Raw genomic sequence first — 20,100 nt, 5'->3', positions numbered from 1 at the left:
CTAAATTTGTACTTCAAAATTCGTACTTCAAAATTTGTTTCTTCATTTTTGTATTTTGTTCTTTAATGACCACCTAGACTCACACATGACAATTTAACTATAATAACATGCAGAAATAAGTAGCAGAGTCTAGCACAAAGTAGGAACTCAGGTACATGTTCCTAGTTCTCCATGACATCAGTGTTCTGAGTTTTTAGCTATAGCTGGCTTTAATCACAGATTAAATATTATACCCTGGCTTTAACATTAGTTAATTTTCATTTTGTCTAAAAGGTCATTTTAATTTGGTGGGTAGGGATCCTGTCAAATAATTGCTAATACATCTTCATATATGTAGGATTCTTAACTCAGGGAAGTAACAACGTATAAGTAAAATGTGCAAATGCACATAGGTATGTGGGAGCCATACATGTCATTGACAAGTTGAATGTTGATTATATTCATTGCAATAGTGTGAGAATGATGAAGTCTACCTTTAAAGTCCTTTCATCCCCTTTCTCTTTCCCTTTCTGTTTTCAATATAATGATCCAGGTCCTCTTGTCTAGTGATTATGCTTTGCTTTTGTGGAGTGGCTCACAAAGACTGGGAGATGCTGCACATGCTGGAAGTCATGAAGATAAAAACCCATAGAAAAATAATATCCAGTCTTGAGTTGGTGACCAAGGGACCTTCTCTTGTCTTGTGCACTATGTTTATTAAACTCTTCCTTTCTTTCAATTTTTCTTGTTGGATACATTCACTTGTATATTTGAGATATAACTAATATCATCTGCTTAGCCCAGACCTTGCCACAATGACTCTCAGCATGTACAACCTCATGCCCCTAAATTTGAAATACTCCCTCTAATCACCACTTTGATCACTTACATTTTGTCTTTTGATCTTTCTCATTGCATCCTCTGATCCTACTCTCTGCAAAATTCTGACATTTGATTCTGACAAGTCAGAGCCCTAAATCTCACCATGACCAAGAATCTTCTCTTCTTCAGGCATTTCAGAGTATTCTTGGGAGGAATTAGGAATTCATTGCATGGAAGGAGGGAAAAATCTTGAAATGAACTTTGGAGGGTACAGCCAAATGGAAGAAATGGCAATTCAGACATGAGTGTTGTTGCTCTTCAGTCCCTGATTTATCCAACAAACATTGAACAACCTACTCAGCCCTAGAAGTAGAGCATCTGAGACCGTATATGTCCTTCTTCCCCTCCCGTTTCAATCTTGGATTGCAATCAGAGCTAGTCAATGCATCTCTGGCACCATCCAGCAAAATATCCTAAAAGGCAAAATGATGGCAAAAGGGAAGTCTTCAGAGCACAGGTTCTCACATGTGCCTCCTGACGTGAGACAGGATGCAGTCTCTACTACCCCATTTTTCAGACTACTTCAGCCATATTGACTCAGGAATGGAACACAGCACATACCTGGACTGAAGAGGAACATCTATCCCGTGTTCTGGCTAATCTTGGTATAGCTGCCTCTCAGGCACCCTCTAACCAGACTCACCTACAGAGGATGTGAGCAGGGGGCTGGCCTCACTGATATTGGAGTTCTGGTTAGTTCCTGAAGTATCTGATGTAGTTATAACTCCAGAGCCTCAGGGACTTTGCCCGCTGGGAACTTCTCCATCCCTACTCCTTGGGCCTAAGATGCCCTCCTGGGACAGACAGGCAGGCAGGTGTGAGAAGGAAATGATTTTCTTTCTCTCTAAAAGTAAGGAGATCTGTTAATCCAGTCCCACATTGACTGTGTGTTTTGTAGGCAGTTAGTCTCCTGGGTGTAGGCGTGTTATATCCATCTATCCATTTTCACACTCATGTGCACATGCAACTCAGTGCCTTCCAAGGGTCCAATAAGCTCACTCAGGAGTTCTCATGGGCTTCCTGCACATAATTTTTAGACAAGCCCCCATGAACCATGCTCTCGAATGGATTGACATTAACTTATCATGGCTCTTACCATTGCATTATAATGATAATAATGCAAGAGAACCTTAAAAAAGCATTCCTATGAAAACGCAATGCGTTTTCAGAGAACCCCCCTCAAAATCAATAAAAATAGGTCAACACCCCGACATCTAGGGTAAAACTTACGAGTCTCAGAGACAAAGAAAAATCCTGAAAGCAGCTCGGGACAAGAGATCTGTAACCTACAATGGTAGAAACTTTAGATTGGCAACAGACCTATCCACAGAGACCTGGCAGGCCAGAAAGGACTGGCAGGATATATTCAGAGCACTAAATGAGAAAAATATGCAGCCAAGAATACTATATCCAGCCAGGCTGTAATTGAAAATAGGAGGAGAGATAAAAAGCTTCCAGGACAAACAAAAGCTAAAGGAATTTGCAAACACAAAACCAGCCCTACAAGAAATATTGAAAGGGGTCCTCTAAGCAAAGAGAGAGCCTAAAAGTAACGTAGACTAGAAAGGAACACAGACAATCTACAGTAACAGTCACCTTACAGGCAATACAATGGCACTAAATTCCTATCTTTCCATAGTTACCCTGAATGTAAATGGGCTAAATGCCCCAATCAAAAGACACAGGCTATCAGGTTGTATAAAAAAACAATACCCATTGATATGCTGTCTGCAAGAGACTCATTTTAGACCCAAAGACACCCCCAGATTGAAAGTGAGGGGGTGGAAAACTATTTACCATGCTAATGGACACCAAAAAAAAGCTGGGGTGGCAATCCTTATATCAGACAAATTAGATTTTAAGCCAAAGACTGTAATAAGAGATGAGGACGGGCACTATATCCTACTTAAAGGGTCTATCCAACAAGAAGATCTAACAATTGTAAATATCTATGCCCCTAACATGGGAGCAGCCAATGATATAAGGCAATTAATAACAAAAGCAAAGAAACACATCGACAACAATACAATAATAGTGGGGGACTTTAACACCCCCCTCACTGAAATGGACAGATCACCTAAGCAAAAGATCAACAAGGAAATAAAGACTTTAAATGACACTCTGGACCAAATGGACTTCACAGACATATTCAGAACATTCCATCCCAAAGCAACAGAATACACATTCTTCTCTAGTGCCCATGGAACATTCTCCAGAATAGGTCACATCCTAGGTCACAAATCAGGTCTCAACTGGTACCAAAAGATTGGGATCATTCCCTGCCTATTTTCAGACCACAATGCTTTGAAACTAGAACTCAATCACAAGAGGAAAGTCGGAAAGAACTCAAATACATGGAGGCTAAAGAGCATCCTACTGAAGAATGAATGGGTCAACCAGGAAATTAAAGAAGAATTTAAAAAATTCATGTAAACCAATGAAAATGAAAACACAACTGTTCAAAATCTTTGGGATGCAGCAAAGGCAGTCTTAAGAGGAAAGTATATAGCAATACAAGCCTTTCTCAAGAAACAAGAAAGGTCTCATATACACAACCTAACCCTACACCGAAAGGAGGTGGAGAAAAAACAGCAAGTAAAGCCTAAACACAGCAAGAGAAGAGAAATAATAAAGATCAGAGCAGAAATCAATGAAATAGAAACCAAAAGAACAGTAGAACAGATCAACGAAACTAGGAGCTGGTTCTTTGAAAGAATTAACAAGATTGATAAACCCCTGGCCAGACTTATCAAAAAGAAAAGAGAAATGACCCAAATCAACAAAATCATGAATGAAAGAGGAGAGATCCCAACCAACACCAAAGAAATACAAACAATTATAAGAACATATTATGAGTAACTCTATGCCGGCAAATTAGATAATCTGGAAGAAATGGATGTGTTCCTAGAGATGTATCAACTACCAAAACGGAACCAGGAAGAAATAGAAAACCTGAACAGACCTATAACCACTAAGGAAATTGAAGCAATCATCAAAAATCTCCCAACAAATAAGAACCCAGGGCCAGATGGCTTCCCAGGGGAATTCTACCAAACATTTAAAGAAGAATTAATACCTATTCCTCTGAAACTGTTCCAAAAAATAGAAATGGAAGGAAAACTTCCAAACTCGTTTTATGAGGCCACCATTACCTTGATCCCCAAACCAGACAAAGACCCCATCAAAAAGGAGAATTACAGACCAATATCCCTGATGAACATGGATGCAAAAATTCTCACCAAAATACTAGCCAATAGGATCCAACAGTATATTAAAAGGATTATTCACCACGACCAAGTGGGATTCATCCCTGGGCTGCAAGGTTGGTTCAACATCTGCAAATCAATCAATGTGATATAATACATTAGTAAAAGAAAGAACAAGAACCATATGATCCTCTCAATAGATGCAGAAAAAGCATTTGACAAAGTACAGCATCCTTTCTTGATCAAAACTCTTCAGAGTATAGGCATAGAGGGTAAATACCTCAGTATCATAAAAGCTATCTATGAAAAACCCACAGCGAATAGCATTCTCAATGGGGAAAAACTGAGAGCTTTCCCCCTAAGGTCAGGAACGCGGCAGGGATGTCCACTATCACCACTGCTATTCAACATAGTATTAGAAGTCCTAGCCACAGCAATCAGACAACAAAAAGAAAGAAAAGGCATCCAAATCAGCAAAGAAGAAGTCAAACTCTCGCTCTTTGCAGATGATATGCTACTTTATGTGGAAAATCCAAAAGACTCCACCCCAAAACTGCTAGAACTCATACAGGAATTCAGTAAAGTGGCAGGATATAAAATCAATGCACAGAAGTCAGTGGCATTCCTATACACCAACAACAAGACAGAAGAAAGAGAAATTAAGGAGTCAATGCCCTTTACAATTGCACCCAAAATCATAAGATACGTAGGAATAAATCGAACCAAAGAGGCAAAGGATCTGTACTCAGAAAACTATAAAATACTCATGAAAGAAATTGAGGAAGACACAAAGAAATGGAAAAACGTTCCATGCTCATGGATTGGAAGAACAAATATTGTGAAGATGTCAATGCTACCTAGAGCAATCTATACATTCAGTGCAATCCCCATCAAAATACCATCCACTTTTTTCAAAGAAATGGAACAAATAATCCTAAAATTTGTATGGAACCAGAAAAGACCTCAAATAGCCAGAGGAATGTTGAAAAAGAAAAGCAAAGCTAGCAGCATCACAATGCCAGACTTCAAGCTGTAGTACAAAGCTGTCATCATCAAGACAGTATGGTACCGGCACAAAAACAGACACATAGATCAGTGGAACAGAATAGAGCCCAGAAATGGACCCTCAACTCTATGGTCAACTCATCTTTGACAAAGCAGGAAAGAATGTCCGATGGAAAAAAGTCAGTCTCTTTACCAAATGGTGTTGGGAAAATTGGACAGCCACATGCAGAAGAATGAAACTGGACCATTTCCTTACACCACACACAAAAATAGACTCCAAATGGTTGAAAGACCTCAATGTGAGACAGGAGTCCATCAAAATCCTAAAGGAGAACACAGGCAGCAACCTCTTTGACCTCAGCCGCAGAAACTTCTTCCTAGAAACATCACCAAGGGAAAGGGAAGCAAGGGCAAAAATGAACTACTGGGACTTCACCAAGATAAAAAGCTTTTGCACAGCAAAAGAAACAGTCAACAAAACCAAAAGACAACCGACAGAATGGGAGAAGGTATTTGCAAATGACATATCAGATAAAGGGCTAGTATCCAAAATCTATAAAGAACTTATGAAACTCAACACCCAAAGAACAAAGAATCCAATCAAGAAATGGGCAGAAGACATGAACATTTTTCCAAAGAAGACATCGAAATGGCCAACAGACACATGAAAAAGTACTCAACATCACTTGGCATCAGGGAAATCCAAATCGAAACCTCAATGAGATATCACCTCACACCAGTCAGAATGGCTAAAATTAACAAGTCAGGTAATGACAGTTGTTGGATGTGGAGAAAGGGGAACCCTCTTACGCTGTTGGTGGGAATGCAAGCTGGTGCAGCCACTCTGGAAAACAGTATGGAGGTTCCTCAAAAAGTTGAAAATAGAGCTACCATATGATCCAGCAATTGTACTACTGGGTATTTACCCCAAAGATACAAATGTAGGGATCTGAAGGGGTATGTGCACCCCAATGTTTATAGCAGCAATGTCCACAATAGCCAAACTGTGGAAAGAGCCAAGATGTCCATCGACAGATGAATGGATAAAGAAGAGGTGGTATATACATACAATGGAATATTATGCAGCCATCAAAAGGAACGAAATCTTGCCATTTGCAATGACACAGATGGAACTGGATGGTGTTATGCTGAGCGAAATAAGTCAATCAGAGAAAAACATGTATCATATGACCTCAGTCATATGAGGAATTCTTAATCTCAGGAAACAAACTGAGAGTTGCTGGAGTGGTGGGGGGTGAGAGGGATGGGGTGACTGGGTGATAACATTGGGGAGGGTATGTGCTATGGTGAGCGCTATGAATTGTGCAAGACTGTTGAATCACAGACCTGTACCTCTGAAACAAATAATACAATATATGTTAAAAAAAAAGAAGAAGAAGAAGATAGCAGGAGGGGAAAAATGAAGGGGGGGAAATCAGAGGAGGAGATGAATTATGAGAGACGATGCACTCTGAAAAATAAACTGAGGGTTCTAGAGGGGAGGGGGGTGGGCGGGTGGGTTAGCCTGGTGTTGGGTATTCAAGAGGGCACGTTCTGCATGGAGCACTGGGTGTTATACACAAACAATGAATCATGGAACATTACATCAAAAACTAATGATGAATGTATGTTGATTAACATAACAATTAAAAAAATCTGAGTGGGAGCCATGTCATCCATTTAAAGAACATCTATGATACAGGCTTGAAATGCTACTAGAAATGGATAACTTCTCTGAAGGTAAGCTGGCTTTCAGAGCTGCGCAAGATGGGATGTCACTGGGACCTGATCTGGCCCAAGAGTTGTGACCAATGCACCCAGACAACTTCTATCCTCAGAATCTTGGCATCTGTTTTGGTTTTCTTTTCCATGACAGAGCAGAATGGCTTATTTTGAAAATCTGTGGTCTACCACAGAAACTTGAATTTATTTATTTTCATTTAAAGGCTGACAAGAAAAAAATACCAAATGTCCTATGGACTCATAAAATTACTTTCTTTAATCATGATACATTTCAGGACAATATAATACAAAAATATATTCTGCCTTTTGTGTGGGAAGCCAAACTAATAAGGAAGATCCTTCACATTATTTTTATTAAAGCTTAGAACTGATATAATTTACCTTGTATATCTAACTGGAAGATGAGTGACAGTATACAATGGGTAATAGAGCTGTTAGCATGTGGTAGGCCTTTACCTCAAATTAATCCTCATTTTTCCCGAGATAATTCATAGGATATGCCAACTACTTAATGAAGTACTCTAATCATGGGCTCAGTGGAAACCAGCTCAGATCATAATGAAATTCATGACACTATTAAGGTAAGCCTTATTTCTGCTATTCATTGGTTTTAGCATCATGGAAAAGACAAGAATATAATCAGGGAAAGATTTTTCACTGGGATAAATATCCTGCATCTGCCTCCTGCTCTACAGACTTCTTTATGTCTGTCCATTATGAATCTGCATCCGACCCACTCACACTGCCCACATCCTCTTTAGGCACAGCAGAGGAGTAGTTGCAGGAGAGGTGGTGGAGGTGCAGGTAAAGCTCGAGAACCTCCAGAGTCCTGGCAAGAAACGAAAGGCACACACAAATATGAATCTGAGGAGAATTTCATGAAGTTGCCATTAACTGAGTTGTAGGTGAAGTTAAGGAAACAAAAATCATGAAAAAAAAAATAGTGATGCTTGGTACCTAGAGACCAATATAATGACTTGATGACTTCCTTGTCCTGAAGGAATGTTCTTGGGGGGTGCCTGGGTGGCTCAGGTTGTTAAGCTTCTGACTCTTGATTTCAGCTTGATTCATGATCCCAGCCAGGGTCATTATGAGATTGAGCTGTGCTAAGCTGTGGACCTGCTTAAGATTCTGTCTCTCCCTCTCCCTTTGCCCCTCCCCCCTTCTCATGTGCTTTCTTTCTCTTTCTAAAATGTTCTTGAGTAAACCATACATGCTGTAGCTATTGCAGATGGGTTGCCTGGCAAGTGCTTCATGGGTGGGAAAAGAATAAATAACCCAAACTCTTGCACTCCAGTCTCCTGCCAGTAACTCCCATTGAACAACCTAACAGGATACTAGAAACAGAGTAGCCCAGGGTACACAGTGTATGAGCTTCAGACCTCCAGGATACAGAACAGTGCTGGAAGGGCAGAGAGCAGATCCGGAGAGGAAAATGGAGCAAAAGATGAATCCTTCTGTGCATCCATATTTCTGTCTCTCTCAGTCTTTCTCTCTCATTCTCTCTTTTCTATCTCTTTGTCTTCTCTCACCCTCTTATCTACATACCTATCTATCTTTATCTTTTGGTTCTGTTTATCCAAGTTTAGTCATCTTGCCTTATTCTATCCAGAGACCCACCATAAACTGATTTGGCTTTGTTCATCTGAAGTGTTTTCCTTTCCTGCCTCTTCATGCATATTATTGAAATGAACTTGTTCAGGCAGATAGACTTTGGTCCTAAGTTACAGCTGTCAATGAATAATCATGATATGTAACTCATGTCCCACTCATTTATTCTTTGATTGTATGTGTATTATTATATTCATTTTTATTTTAGGGGAGAGACATAATTCATAAACTCTAGTTTTTATTCCATTTCATTGGTCTGGCAGAAAGTACTTCCTTTACCCGCATATATTCACCTCTTATGAATATTTTGGAGCTACTCTGAATTTGTACTTCTTGTTGTTATTGTTTTTAGATGCTTTTACAATGTGAAAAAGATAACTCAAAGGCATTCACTTGCCCTATAATATTTGAAGTTCTACCATCGATTCTAAAAGAAGCTGAAGATCATGTACATCATGGAGAAGATCAGTGGTGCCTTGTGTTCTTTTCTGAGCTCAAACAAAACACCTTTTGGAAGCTTGCCCTAAGTTCTTTAGTCCTAAGTGCATAAACCATAGGGTCGAGGGAAGGGGGGATGATGTTGTGCAGCACATTGAGTAGAACTGGAATCAAAGGAGCTTTGGGTTCTGCCAGGTGAGTTACTGAAACCACTACAACAACTGTGTAGAAGAAGAGAATAAGGATCAGATGGGAGCTACAGTGCTCAGAGCTTTAGATGCAGCTTCAGCCGAGTTCAGTCTAAGTACAGAGCGCAGAATCAAAGTATATGACAATATTATAAGACCTAGGTCACTCCCCATTCCAATCCATGCCAGAAACAATTGGCAGATGCCGTTTGGCCTCCTGTCATTACAAGCCAGGCTGGTGACCCCTAGGTTAGAGCACAGGCAATGCTCAATCTCATTCCTGGAGCAATAATTACGCTGGGCTGCGAGCACAGGCACGGGAATGACAAGCCATTTCTAAGTACCATGAACACGGTAGCTTTTAAGATTAAGGCATTGGTGACAATTGATGGATAGCGAAGAGGGTGACAAATCACTACATATCTATCAAAAGCCATGCAGAGGAAGATACCAGACTCCATGCCAACAAAGCAGTGAATGGCATAAATCTGAGCAAAACACTCAGGGAGGCTAATGACCTTGGCATCAAACCAGAAGATGGCCAGGATCTTGGGCATGATGGTGGTGGCTAAGCCATGTCTACCACAGAGAGAATGCCTAGGAAATAGTACATTGGCTGCTGAAGGGCAGGGTCCTGGCAGATGGTCATGAGGACGAGGATGTTAGCACCAATTGCTGAGAGGTAGAGTATTGCCAATGGTAAGGAGAGCCAGTGTTGCCAGCTGTGAATGCCTGGGAATCCCATCAGGATGAACTCAAGAGACCTGGAATTTGGAGCTATTAGAGCCTTTCAGAGATGCAGACATCTTTTCCTAAGAGAAAAAGAAAATGGTTTTCAAAGTTGCTTTCTCTGCGCAGAATTATCATCAAACATTATTTTTAAACTGTCTCCATAGAGTATAGTTTTGTGCTGTAACAAAATGAATTCTGCAGTCCATTCCTTACGGGAAATTTAAGATAAATGACAGTGATGTTTTGGGGCTTTGACAGGGGAAGTTAAAATTCCAAGGAGCAATTATCACTGTTGACTATTCAGGAAGGATTCAGCATGCATCTCAAATCTCTATTTGTATTGTCCTTAGCCAGCTCAATTTGGGACCATCACATACAAATGATTTTTGTTGCTGCTTTTTAAACTTTCTTCATCTCTTCAGAAATATTGTGGAATCAAGTGGATGTGTTTTTTTTTCTTCATATTTGTCTCAATCTTGCTTCAGATATTAACTAACAAGGAGATTTTTTTAAATGCAGAATTATGGAAGATTAAATTTTTTAGCTGCACCATCCCCAGTTGCTATAGATGTCCACCAATATTTTATATAGCTCCAAAAATGTTATATCATAGACTTTTTTTTTTTAAGATTTTATTTATTTATTTGACAGAGAGAGACACAGCGAGAGAGGGAACACAAGCAGGGGGAGTGGGAGAGGGAGAAGCAGGCTCCCCACAGAGCAGGGAGCCCAATGCGGGACTCGATCCCAGGACCCTGGGATCATGACCTGAGCTGAAGGCAGTCGCTTAACCAACTGAGCCACCCAGGCGCCCCTATATCATAGACTTTAATGATATACAAACATGCATATGGTGCATATTGGAAGAGGAATAACTTTTTATATCCTACTTTTTATGGACTTTTGAGAAGGTCTCAAAAGAATAGCTTGAAAGGAGAAGTGATATGACTGAATTTGTTGATTTGAGGAGTCACATAATAGAGAAAATCATAGAAATTTTTTTTTGGGTTTAGTCTTAGAGAATCTATAAAGGCATATAAATATAGGATTTAGGCACGGGTAATAAGATGATTTTTATTTTACTTAATAAACGAGAATTACTTGTCTACAATATAGAGGATACTGCCACTGTATGTTCAGATTCATGTTCAAAGCTAGACTCATCTTTTATCAGCCTGTTTTTCATGTACTTTTTATTCTGTTCAGAAGACAACCAGCCAAGCTTGAAACTAACAAGCAAGCCTTTCCTGATGGCAAACAACTTCTCCCTTGTCCTGTTGCTTCCTCCCCTTTACTTCACTCAGGCAGCTCTTCCCTTGAGCACTGCTTCTGCAGCCTTACCTGTCACATTTATTTGCCTTTCTCTGTGCTTCTTTCCTTTTGGCAGCAATCTGATTGTCCTAAAACTGGTATTCTGTTCCTTAAGATAATCCATGCCCTCACACTTTCTTTCAAATAAAGTTTAAATTCCTTTAAGCACATAAGGCAGTTATGGATTTATTCCTTCTTTTAAAGGCTTTATTTAAATTCTAGTTAGTTAATATATACTGTAATTTTGGCTTCAGGAGTAGAATTTAGTGATTCATCACTTACATATAACACCCTGGACTTATTCTTGATATAATTATTTTTAAATATAGAAAAATATATCTGAAAGAAATTAAAATTCTCTCATGTTATCCCCAACACAAGATGATTCCTGTTCACAATTGGATGAATTTTTTTCCAGAAATTTCTTGCTGCTTCTATGTTTGGATAAACATGTACTGCCTAATCATGGGGCAAATCATCCCTCTTTAATGGTAATGTAAAATGATGAACACTAAAGTCATCTAAATGCATTCACAGAAAATTGTGACAAAACAAACACAAACAGGCTTGGAGATGAAGCTAGTTTGATTTTGAACTTTTAGGTCAGAATTCTGAGGATTTCAGCTTCCTGGCTCCATCTTGAGAGCTTGGAAGTGTGTGACCCACTTGAGTGTATGAGGCCTGGTACCTTTGCTAAATACTCATGTATTATTCTACATCCTCCTACCAAAGACACAGCCTTGGATCTTTGATGTTTCCCCTGATTGATATTAGTGCAAACCAGTTAAGAGAAGGAACAGATTTGAGTTCACAGAAAGGAAATAGTGTTTTAAATATTTTTTAGCAGTTAGAGATTAGCAGGACATGGCATATGATCCTACTATGGAAAACAGTTAATATATTCTCCCTGAAGATAATCTGGTAGCTATTTTATAGATGAAGTCACTTCTAGAACAACAGACAATGCTCCATTCTCTAATTCTAGCTCTAACCCCCTTAAAAAGCTTCTCCAAGTCTCTATTTCCTGCTAGGGCAGAGCAAAGTGTCCATCTCTTGTGCAAGATGTTGCCAAAACTACATAAGAAAAGGTTAAGGATGAGCCATTGGATACCCTGGGATTTAGCCAAGGTTTCAGTGCTTAACTGTGGTTATGAGCAGAGACTTGCAGTCCCAGCAATGGCAGGGTTTTCCTACCTGGAAAAAAGACACAACACTTTGAGAAAGGAGCTTTACACACAAAGTGAGGATATGTTCTCAGCTGACACATGGCACAGAAATTATGAGCTTCTTGAATTTATGGGGAGTAGTAAACAGCTCAGTGATCTAAAGATAATAGACTACCCTTGGAGACATGAAGAGAGAATAGCCCATAGAGAAAGGAGAAGTCCTAGGATATTAAATCCCAAATGGTTGGAGAGGAGATTAATTCAGAGATATGTTTCCTATCAATAATACCTGAGATCTTACATAAACAGAAAAATATATTCACTTATGAAACCAAAATGGCCCTATAAAAAGTGGGAAACTTTATTAGTGTTTAAATTGTTCTTGACTACATTTCAGAAGATTCTAAATTCTGTGGTTATGATATCATGCTTAAAAAAATACTCTTAGAGGAGAAAGTATTTATTCACCCTATGTGTATATATATATGTACATATATACATATATATATAGTGTTCCTACTGTGTTTACAAAATATGGTAGGCATAGAATGATCAATAAACTGTCATGGTCCCTGTTCACACGGAAACTGTGACCTAGTTGGGACAGGGAGATAAAACACTAAAGAAAGAATCTTACATATATATACCTGTAGACTGGGAGAAGTTCTTTAAAGCAAAAACATCAAGAGATATGATAGCATATAATGGGAAGAATTAATTTAGTCTTGGTGTCAGAGAAGGTTTTCCAGAAGAAAAACCAGTTTGTGTTGAGGACACACTTGGAGTAGGTCTTAACAACGGTGTTTGTTTGATAATGGGGACGACAGAAAGGAAAAGGATTCCAAGAACTTTAAGATTCTGAAACAAGAGGATCATGTTAAATTCAAGGTAATAGAAGAGGACAAATGTGGGTGGAGCCCTAAGGAGTGGTGGAAAATGAAATACAATGTGATATGGAGCTGTTGAGCTAACAACAGAGACCAGAGACTTATAAGCAAATTTATGCTAAAATAATAAGGGACCACTGAAGTTTTTAAGGAGAATTAGGACATAGCAGCAATGAAAAGAGCAGATTCCATGTGGCAAAAATAAATATGAGTAAATCAGGTGAATAGCAGTAATCCAAAGGAGCGATGACTGGGTGTTGAACTAGGATCAGGGCAGTAAAAATGAAGAAAAGTGAATAGATTTAGAAGCTATGGTGGAGGTAAAATTGATCATTTATGTGACTGAAGAATAATTCTTTTATTTTTTTTTAAATTTCTCTTAAAAATTCTTTTCTCCCTCTTTTTTTTGAGTAGCGTTGACAGAAAATGTTACACTAGTTTCAGGTATACAACATGGTGATTCAACAAGTCTATACATTATGCTATGCTCACAAGTGTAGCTGCTGTGTGTCACCATACAGTGCTATTATAGTATCATTGACTCTATTCCTTATGCCGTACCTCCTATCCCCATCAATTACTCATTCCATAACTGGAGGCCTGTATCTCCTCCTCCCCTTCACCTTTTTCACCCAGCCCCTCGCTCCCCTCCCCTCTGGCAACTATCACTTTGTTCTCTGTATTTATAGGTCTGATTCTGCTTTTTATTTGTATATTCATTTGTTTTGTTTTTTTCGATTCTACATATAAATGAAATTATGTGGTGTTTTTCTTTTTCTGATTTGTTTTTCTTTGTCTGATTGATGATTGATTGATTGATTTCATAATACCCTCTAGGTCCATCCACGTTGTCACAAATGGCAAATCTCATTCTTCTTTATGGCTGAGTAATATTCCATTATATATATGTATATATATATATATATGAATAAAGAAGTAAAGAAGATGTGAGATATATATATATCTTCTTTACTTCTTTATTCACTGTCTATTGATGCATACTTAGGTTGCTTCCCTATCTTAGCTATTGTAAATAATGCTGCAATAAACATAGTGGTGCATAATAAACATAGTGGTGCATATATATTTTAGAATTCGTGTTTTCACTTTCTTTGCATGAATATCCAACAGCAGAATTATTGGATCATATGGTATTGTATGACTACTATAACATCTTTCTTCTTAGATTGCTTGTAGTGTTTTTAATATGTGTCTATCTCATCTACATTTTCAGATGTATGAGATAAATTTGTTCTTGACATCCTCTTATTGTTCATTTTGGTAAATGTTTCCTATTAGTTTGAGAAATAAAACTATACTTAAAGCTGGTGGATGTTGTTTACTGTGCAAACAAGTCGGTTGCTTATGTTCAGATATTCTATACTATTTAGATTTTTCTAAATCTCTGCTCTTCAGTTGCTGAGAGATTGTTAAAATATCCAACTATGATTTCACTGTGGATTTATCAATTTCCCCTTCTAGTTCTTTCCACCTCTTTTGTATGTTTATGTGTGTATGTTTCTATAAGGATATTAACCATATACAAAGTTACATATATTTTGCTATTGGATTGCTACTGTAATCATTACAAAACTTTGCATTTTATCCCCCCTAATATTTATTGTGTTAAAATCTACTTTGCTGGTTATAGCCACACAAGCTTTTTCTTATATAATATTCTTATATTATATATATACACTGTCTTCTAAATAACAGTTTCTTAGGATATTTTATTTTTCATTTCATTTTCTTTTACTGAATTGCTTAGTCAACATATTAATGTAATTACTGACATAATTTTTCGTCAAGTTTACATGTTCCTATTGTCTTTTTTACCATGTCCCATCTATTCTTTTTTCCTCTTGTCATTTTTGGACCAATAAAATAGATGTTATTATTGTATTGTATTTTTCTTCAATGTTAGTTTTGTTATGCATTCCTATATTTCGTTCTGAGCTTCCATCAGGTAATCATTATTCTATATTCTGAATAACATATTTACTTTAGTATTCCCTCTCAACATTTGTTTATGTGAATAGGTATTTATTTTATCGTCTTTTTTTTTTATTATGTTGTGTTAGTCATCATTAGTTTTTGATGTAGTGTTCCATGATTCATTATTTGCGTATAACACCGATGGCCAGCATGCCTGGGTGGCTCAGTCGTTAAGTGTCTGCCTTCGGCTCAGGTCATGATCCCAGGGTCCTGGAATTGAGCCCTGCATCAGGCTCCCTGCTCAGCGGGAAGCCTGCTTCTCCCTCTCCCACTCCCCTGCTTGTGTCCCCCCTCTTGCTGTCTCTCTCTGTCAGATAAATAAATAAAATCTTTAAAAAAAAAACTTAAACCCCCCCCCCCCCACACAGTGCTCACTGCAACATGTGCCCTCCTTAATACCCATCACTGGGCTAACCCATCCCCCTTCCCCACTCCCCTCTAAAACCCTCAGATTGTTCCCCGGAGTCCAGTCTCTCATGGTTTGTCTCCCCGTCTGATTCCACCCCCCCTTCAGTTTTCCCTTCCTTCATGAGATCAGGATTCTAAGTTGCAAGTGTTTTTTAGGCACTTCAAAAATATCATTTCATTGTCTTTTGGTTTCCATTGTTTGTTTGTATTGAAAAGTTGACCAGCAGTCTAAGGCTGCTTCAATAAAGGTAGTGTGCAGAGATTATGACTCTGCAAACTCACTCCACAGTATATATTCTGAATAAAATATCCCCAGTTCCATAAGGGCCTGCATGTGTGTATATGTGCATGTGAGCAAAGATGTTTAGCATAGTAATATCTGTGGTGACAGAGAGTGAAAAAACTTAGATATTTATAATCAGGGAATGATTAAGAAAATAGTGTTGATTGCATGCTAGGAAAGTCTATAAAATAATCAGAAGCAAGAAGTGAAGTATACATAAAATAATAATTTAAATTATTTAAACTATTTATAAATATTTATAAATAATTTAAAAAATACATTTTTAAAAATAATTGAGTTAAAAGTAAGGAATGTACTATTTTAGTACAATAAAATGGATGTTTCTAAAATAAACATTCGTAAATGACTTCATAGTCACATGTTTAAGAATATATGTCCAACACATGAAAAATGTCAATGGACTGAAGATTAGAACTGAAATAAGATGAAAGTAAAAACAAAAGGCAAGGGGGTGCGGAGCAAGATGGCAGAGGAGTAGGAGACCTGGATTTCATCTGGTCTCAGGAAAAACAAAAGGCAAAACAAGAAAAGGACCTAGAAATGACAGAATGCCATTAAGAAAAAGGTATCACGAAATTTTCTTTACCTTGAACTTGCACCTGAACTTCCATGAATTCATTACTGAGTTAATCAGTCTGGCAGTTATTACCATACAATGGCATTTATGGCTATGTGTACTGGAGTGCCTAGGGAATGAGTGCAAAAAGAAAAGAGAGTTGAACCCAGGGATATGCTAGTATAAAGAAATCCAGAGGAAACGGGAAAGCAAATGGCACTATAAGGACCATTCAGTGAAAATGAAGAATGACTTAGAATGTGTGATGTGTTCCAGAATTCAAGAAAAGAGAGGGTTTCTAGACAAAGGGACTAATCAGTTACGTTCAGTATTGTTGAGAGGTAGGGCAAGATGGGCGTAGAGAAGGACCATTGGCTTTAGTAATATGAAAGTCATTTGTGAAATTGACAAAAGCAATTTTAGTGAAACAATGAAAGATATTCTGAAGAAAACAAGAAATGGGTAAGAATTATTTCAAGATCTATAAGTAGGGATAATGAATACTGGTAACCTTTAAAGAAATTTTGCTATCAGGATACAGAGAAATATGAAAAGAGGGTGATTTTGTGATGAACATTTATTTTTTTTATGTTAAGTGATCTTTTTTATTTATTTTATTTTTTAATTTTATTATGTCATGTTAGTCACCATACAATACATCATTAGCTTTTGATGGAGTGATCCACGATTCATTGTTTTCATGTAACACCCAGTGCTCCATGCAGTACGTTTTATGCCTTTATAAAGTGAAAAATACTAGAGGTTACATTTTAACGAAACAGAAATTAATGAGCATAAATTACCAACATCAGAGAAAAGTAGTTCTTAGAAGTTGGGAAGGAAAAATCAACTTTGCAATCTTCTTTATGCTATCCGTGACAATGCTGTAAAACTATCATTATTTGTAGTTTCTTACTTCATGTTAATTTAGAAAGAATATTGAATATTGTACAGAAAATATTCAAGCAATTCTTAGTTCAATTCTCAGCTCAAAAAAAGAAAAGTAACTATTGCTCCCCATATCCCTGTACTTGTAGAAAGACATTTATTGTTATTTTGTAGTGGTCATTAATAACTGTCATTAATATATTTCATAAGTTTCATAACTGTTATTCATAGCTCCTTCAAAACTGTGCATTCTTTGAAAGCCACCTTGAAGACAAAAGACAACCCACCAGTTGGGAAGGAAGCAATTGCCTGAATGTCTCATGCTAGGACTGACCTGGTCAGGTACAAAGTCATCAAGGTTCTCATAAGACCCCAGAGTCTTACACCTCACACACAGAAGACGTTCTAGTTTCATCTTTAAAAATTGCTAAGAAAACAGGATTTTGGTGATAATGAGAATATGTAATATCTTTTTTCCAGGGTTAAATTATAGTTATCCATCTAGAAATTCCATTTACAATTAAAAACAAAAACAAAAACAAAAAAAAACCCAGAACGATTTGGGTCATCTAACCCCAGATCATTAGTTTCACTTGATTCAATTTTCTAGTTAATTGTCCCAGCTTCTCATTAGTATTTTTCTTTCTTGGAACCTAATATTACTGAGTCCTGGAGGTAAAGTTACACAGAAAATCTGGAGGTAAAAAACTCATATGGAGGGTGATGTGGCATGAAAAATTATTTGGTATTCTGCAGAAAATTTAATGGGAATGAACTATTCATCATGCTTACCTGGAAAAATTACATACTTATTCTTGGAAATTCTCCTGCCTAAACAGGCAGAGAGAAGCATTCTTTCCCTTCACATCCCAACCCGGGCAAATATCCCTTTCATTTGCTCTGGAATTTGATGTCCTTAGAACCTGAAGGGATCCTTATGACACAGTTGTGTATCTGCTTGGTTTTCACCCCATAGACAATGGGGTTCATAGTGGGAGACAAGAGCAGATAAATATTGGCCACAATGATGTGACAAGATGGAGGGATTGTGTGGGCCCCAAAGCGGTGGGAAAAGAAGGAGAAGAAGGCTGCACTATAAGAGAAAACAATGGCACATATGTGGGCAGTGCAGGTGCTGAAGGCCTTGTGCAGAGCATCTGCTGAAGAGAGGCTGACCACTGCCCGGAGGATCATGGTGTAGGAGATTGTGATGCACAGGATGTCAAAGCCCCCAATCAGGAGGGCAACCGTCAGACAATAGATGACATTGACCTTGATATTCCCGCAGGATAATTTGGCTACAGACATGTGGTCACAGTAGGTGTGGGGAATTATATTCCCTCTGCAGTAGGGCAGGCACTTGGTGAGGATAGTGAAGGGAATTATGAGGAACACCCCTCTGAGAAAGGTGGAGAGCCCAGCCTTTGCAATAACAGAATTGGTGAGGATAGTAGAGTAGCGCAGCGGGTAGCAGATGGCTATGTAGCGGTCCAGGGCCATAAGCATGAGCACCCCAGACTCCATCCCTGTGAAGGTATGGATGAAGAACATCTGGACCAGACATCCATCAAAGCTGATTTCCTTGAAATGGAACCAGAAGATGCAGAGAGCTTTAGGAATTGTACTAGAGCATATGAAAAGATCAGTTAGGGAAAGCATAGCTAGAAAATAGTACATGGGCCTGTGCAGGGAGTCCTCATAGTGGATGAGGTAGAGGAGCCCACAATTCCCTACCACAGCCACAGCATACATGGAGCAGAATGGGAAAGAAATCCACATGTGCATGTCCTCCAGTCCTGGGATCCCATTAAGAATGAATGAGACTGGGGTCAGGTCTGTTTGGTTTAGCATTAGCATCATCAAGCTAGGATGATCATTAATCATCTTACAGCATTTGTGGGTCCTCCTAGATAGAGATAAAAGAAGAAAATGTCTTGGTCTTAGTCACTATCTTAATTTCTTTTGCCTTTTTTCCTCAAGGTACATTTCAATGGCAAAACAACCAATTTTTCTGACTTCCAGGGACTATGAGTATAAATATTGTTTAAACCAAATAGATTATCTTATATGTGTATTATTTTTTATTCATTTATCAATGTAGACAACAAATACTTTTTAGTGCTTAATATTTGCCTAGTTCTTTAATAGACAAATGGTGTCCATTTATAAAAGACAAAGTTTGGTTATTGTTTTTCTGAAGCTATTTTTATTAAATGATATTATTTAAATATTAATAACTATACATATATTCCAGAAAAATAAACATGAAAAAATCATGGAACTTTAAATAAATCATGTCTTGAGAAAAAAAATATAGTAATGTCTTTTGCATGTGGGCTTTAGGAAGTTGGACATAGGGCTAGAAATAGGAGCCAATCATAACACACTTTATCAATCTCTGAATAGCAGGATTCTTCTAAGGAAATAGCCTGAGGGTTATCTTGTTTCTCAGATATCATACTGAAAAGTACAGCTGTCAGAATATTTTAAAAATATTAAAGTATAGTTTACTATTATTTAGAAAACACAAAAAGAACCTCTAAATAAAAACAGAATGTAAATGCATAAATCACTATAAAATATTAACTAAACAAAACATTCTCATCACAAAACAGAGAAAGCAAAGGATTCTTAAATAAATCAATAAAATGTTAATGTGACAAAAGGCAGATAAAATGCATTGATTGGGCTATTAGGATAAATAATTTAAATTGCCCTATATAAGTGGAGATAAATCTGTTAATTTTATAAAAATGTATATAGGCAGTATAGAGGGCCATATAATAAAGAAAATCAAAGAA

At 37.7% G+C, this 20,100-nt stretch overlaps 1 protein-coding gene and 1 pseudogene across 1 annotated transcript; both read right to left on the bottom strand.

The window, feature by feature from the left end:
• Nucleotides 1-8,891: 8,891 nt before the first annotated feature.
• Nucleotides 8,892-9,858, bottom strand: LOC110576445 (annotated as a pseudogene).
• An 8,332-nt stretch (nt 9,859-18,190) lies between these two features.
• LOC110576443 (olfactory receptor 52N4) lies at nt 18,191-19,156 on the bottom strand. The gene has a single exon (XM_021685640.1). The coding sequence runs from the start codon at nt 19,154-19,156 to the stop codon at nt 18,191-18,193; it is 966 nt and encodes a 321-aa protein (XP_021541315.1).
• Between the last annotated feature and the right edge of the window lie 944 nt (nt 19,157-20,100).

This window comes from Neomonachus schauinslandi, chromosome 11 (assembly GCF_002201575.2).
Source record: "Neomonachus schauinslandi chromosome 11, ASM220157v2, whole genome shotgun sequence".
Lineage (NCBI taxonomy): Eukaryota > Metazoa > Chordata > Mammalia > Carnivora > Phocidae > Neomonachus > Neomonachus schauinslandi.
The sequence above is the reverse complement of the archived record's forward strand: the minus strand, read 5'-3'. Positions and strand labels throughout refer to the sequence as shown.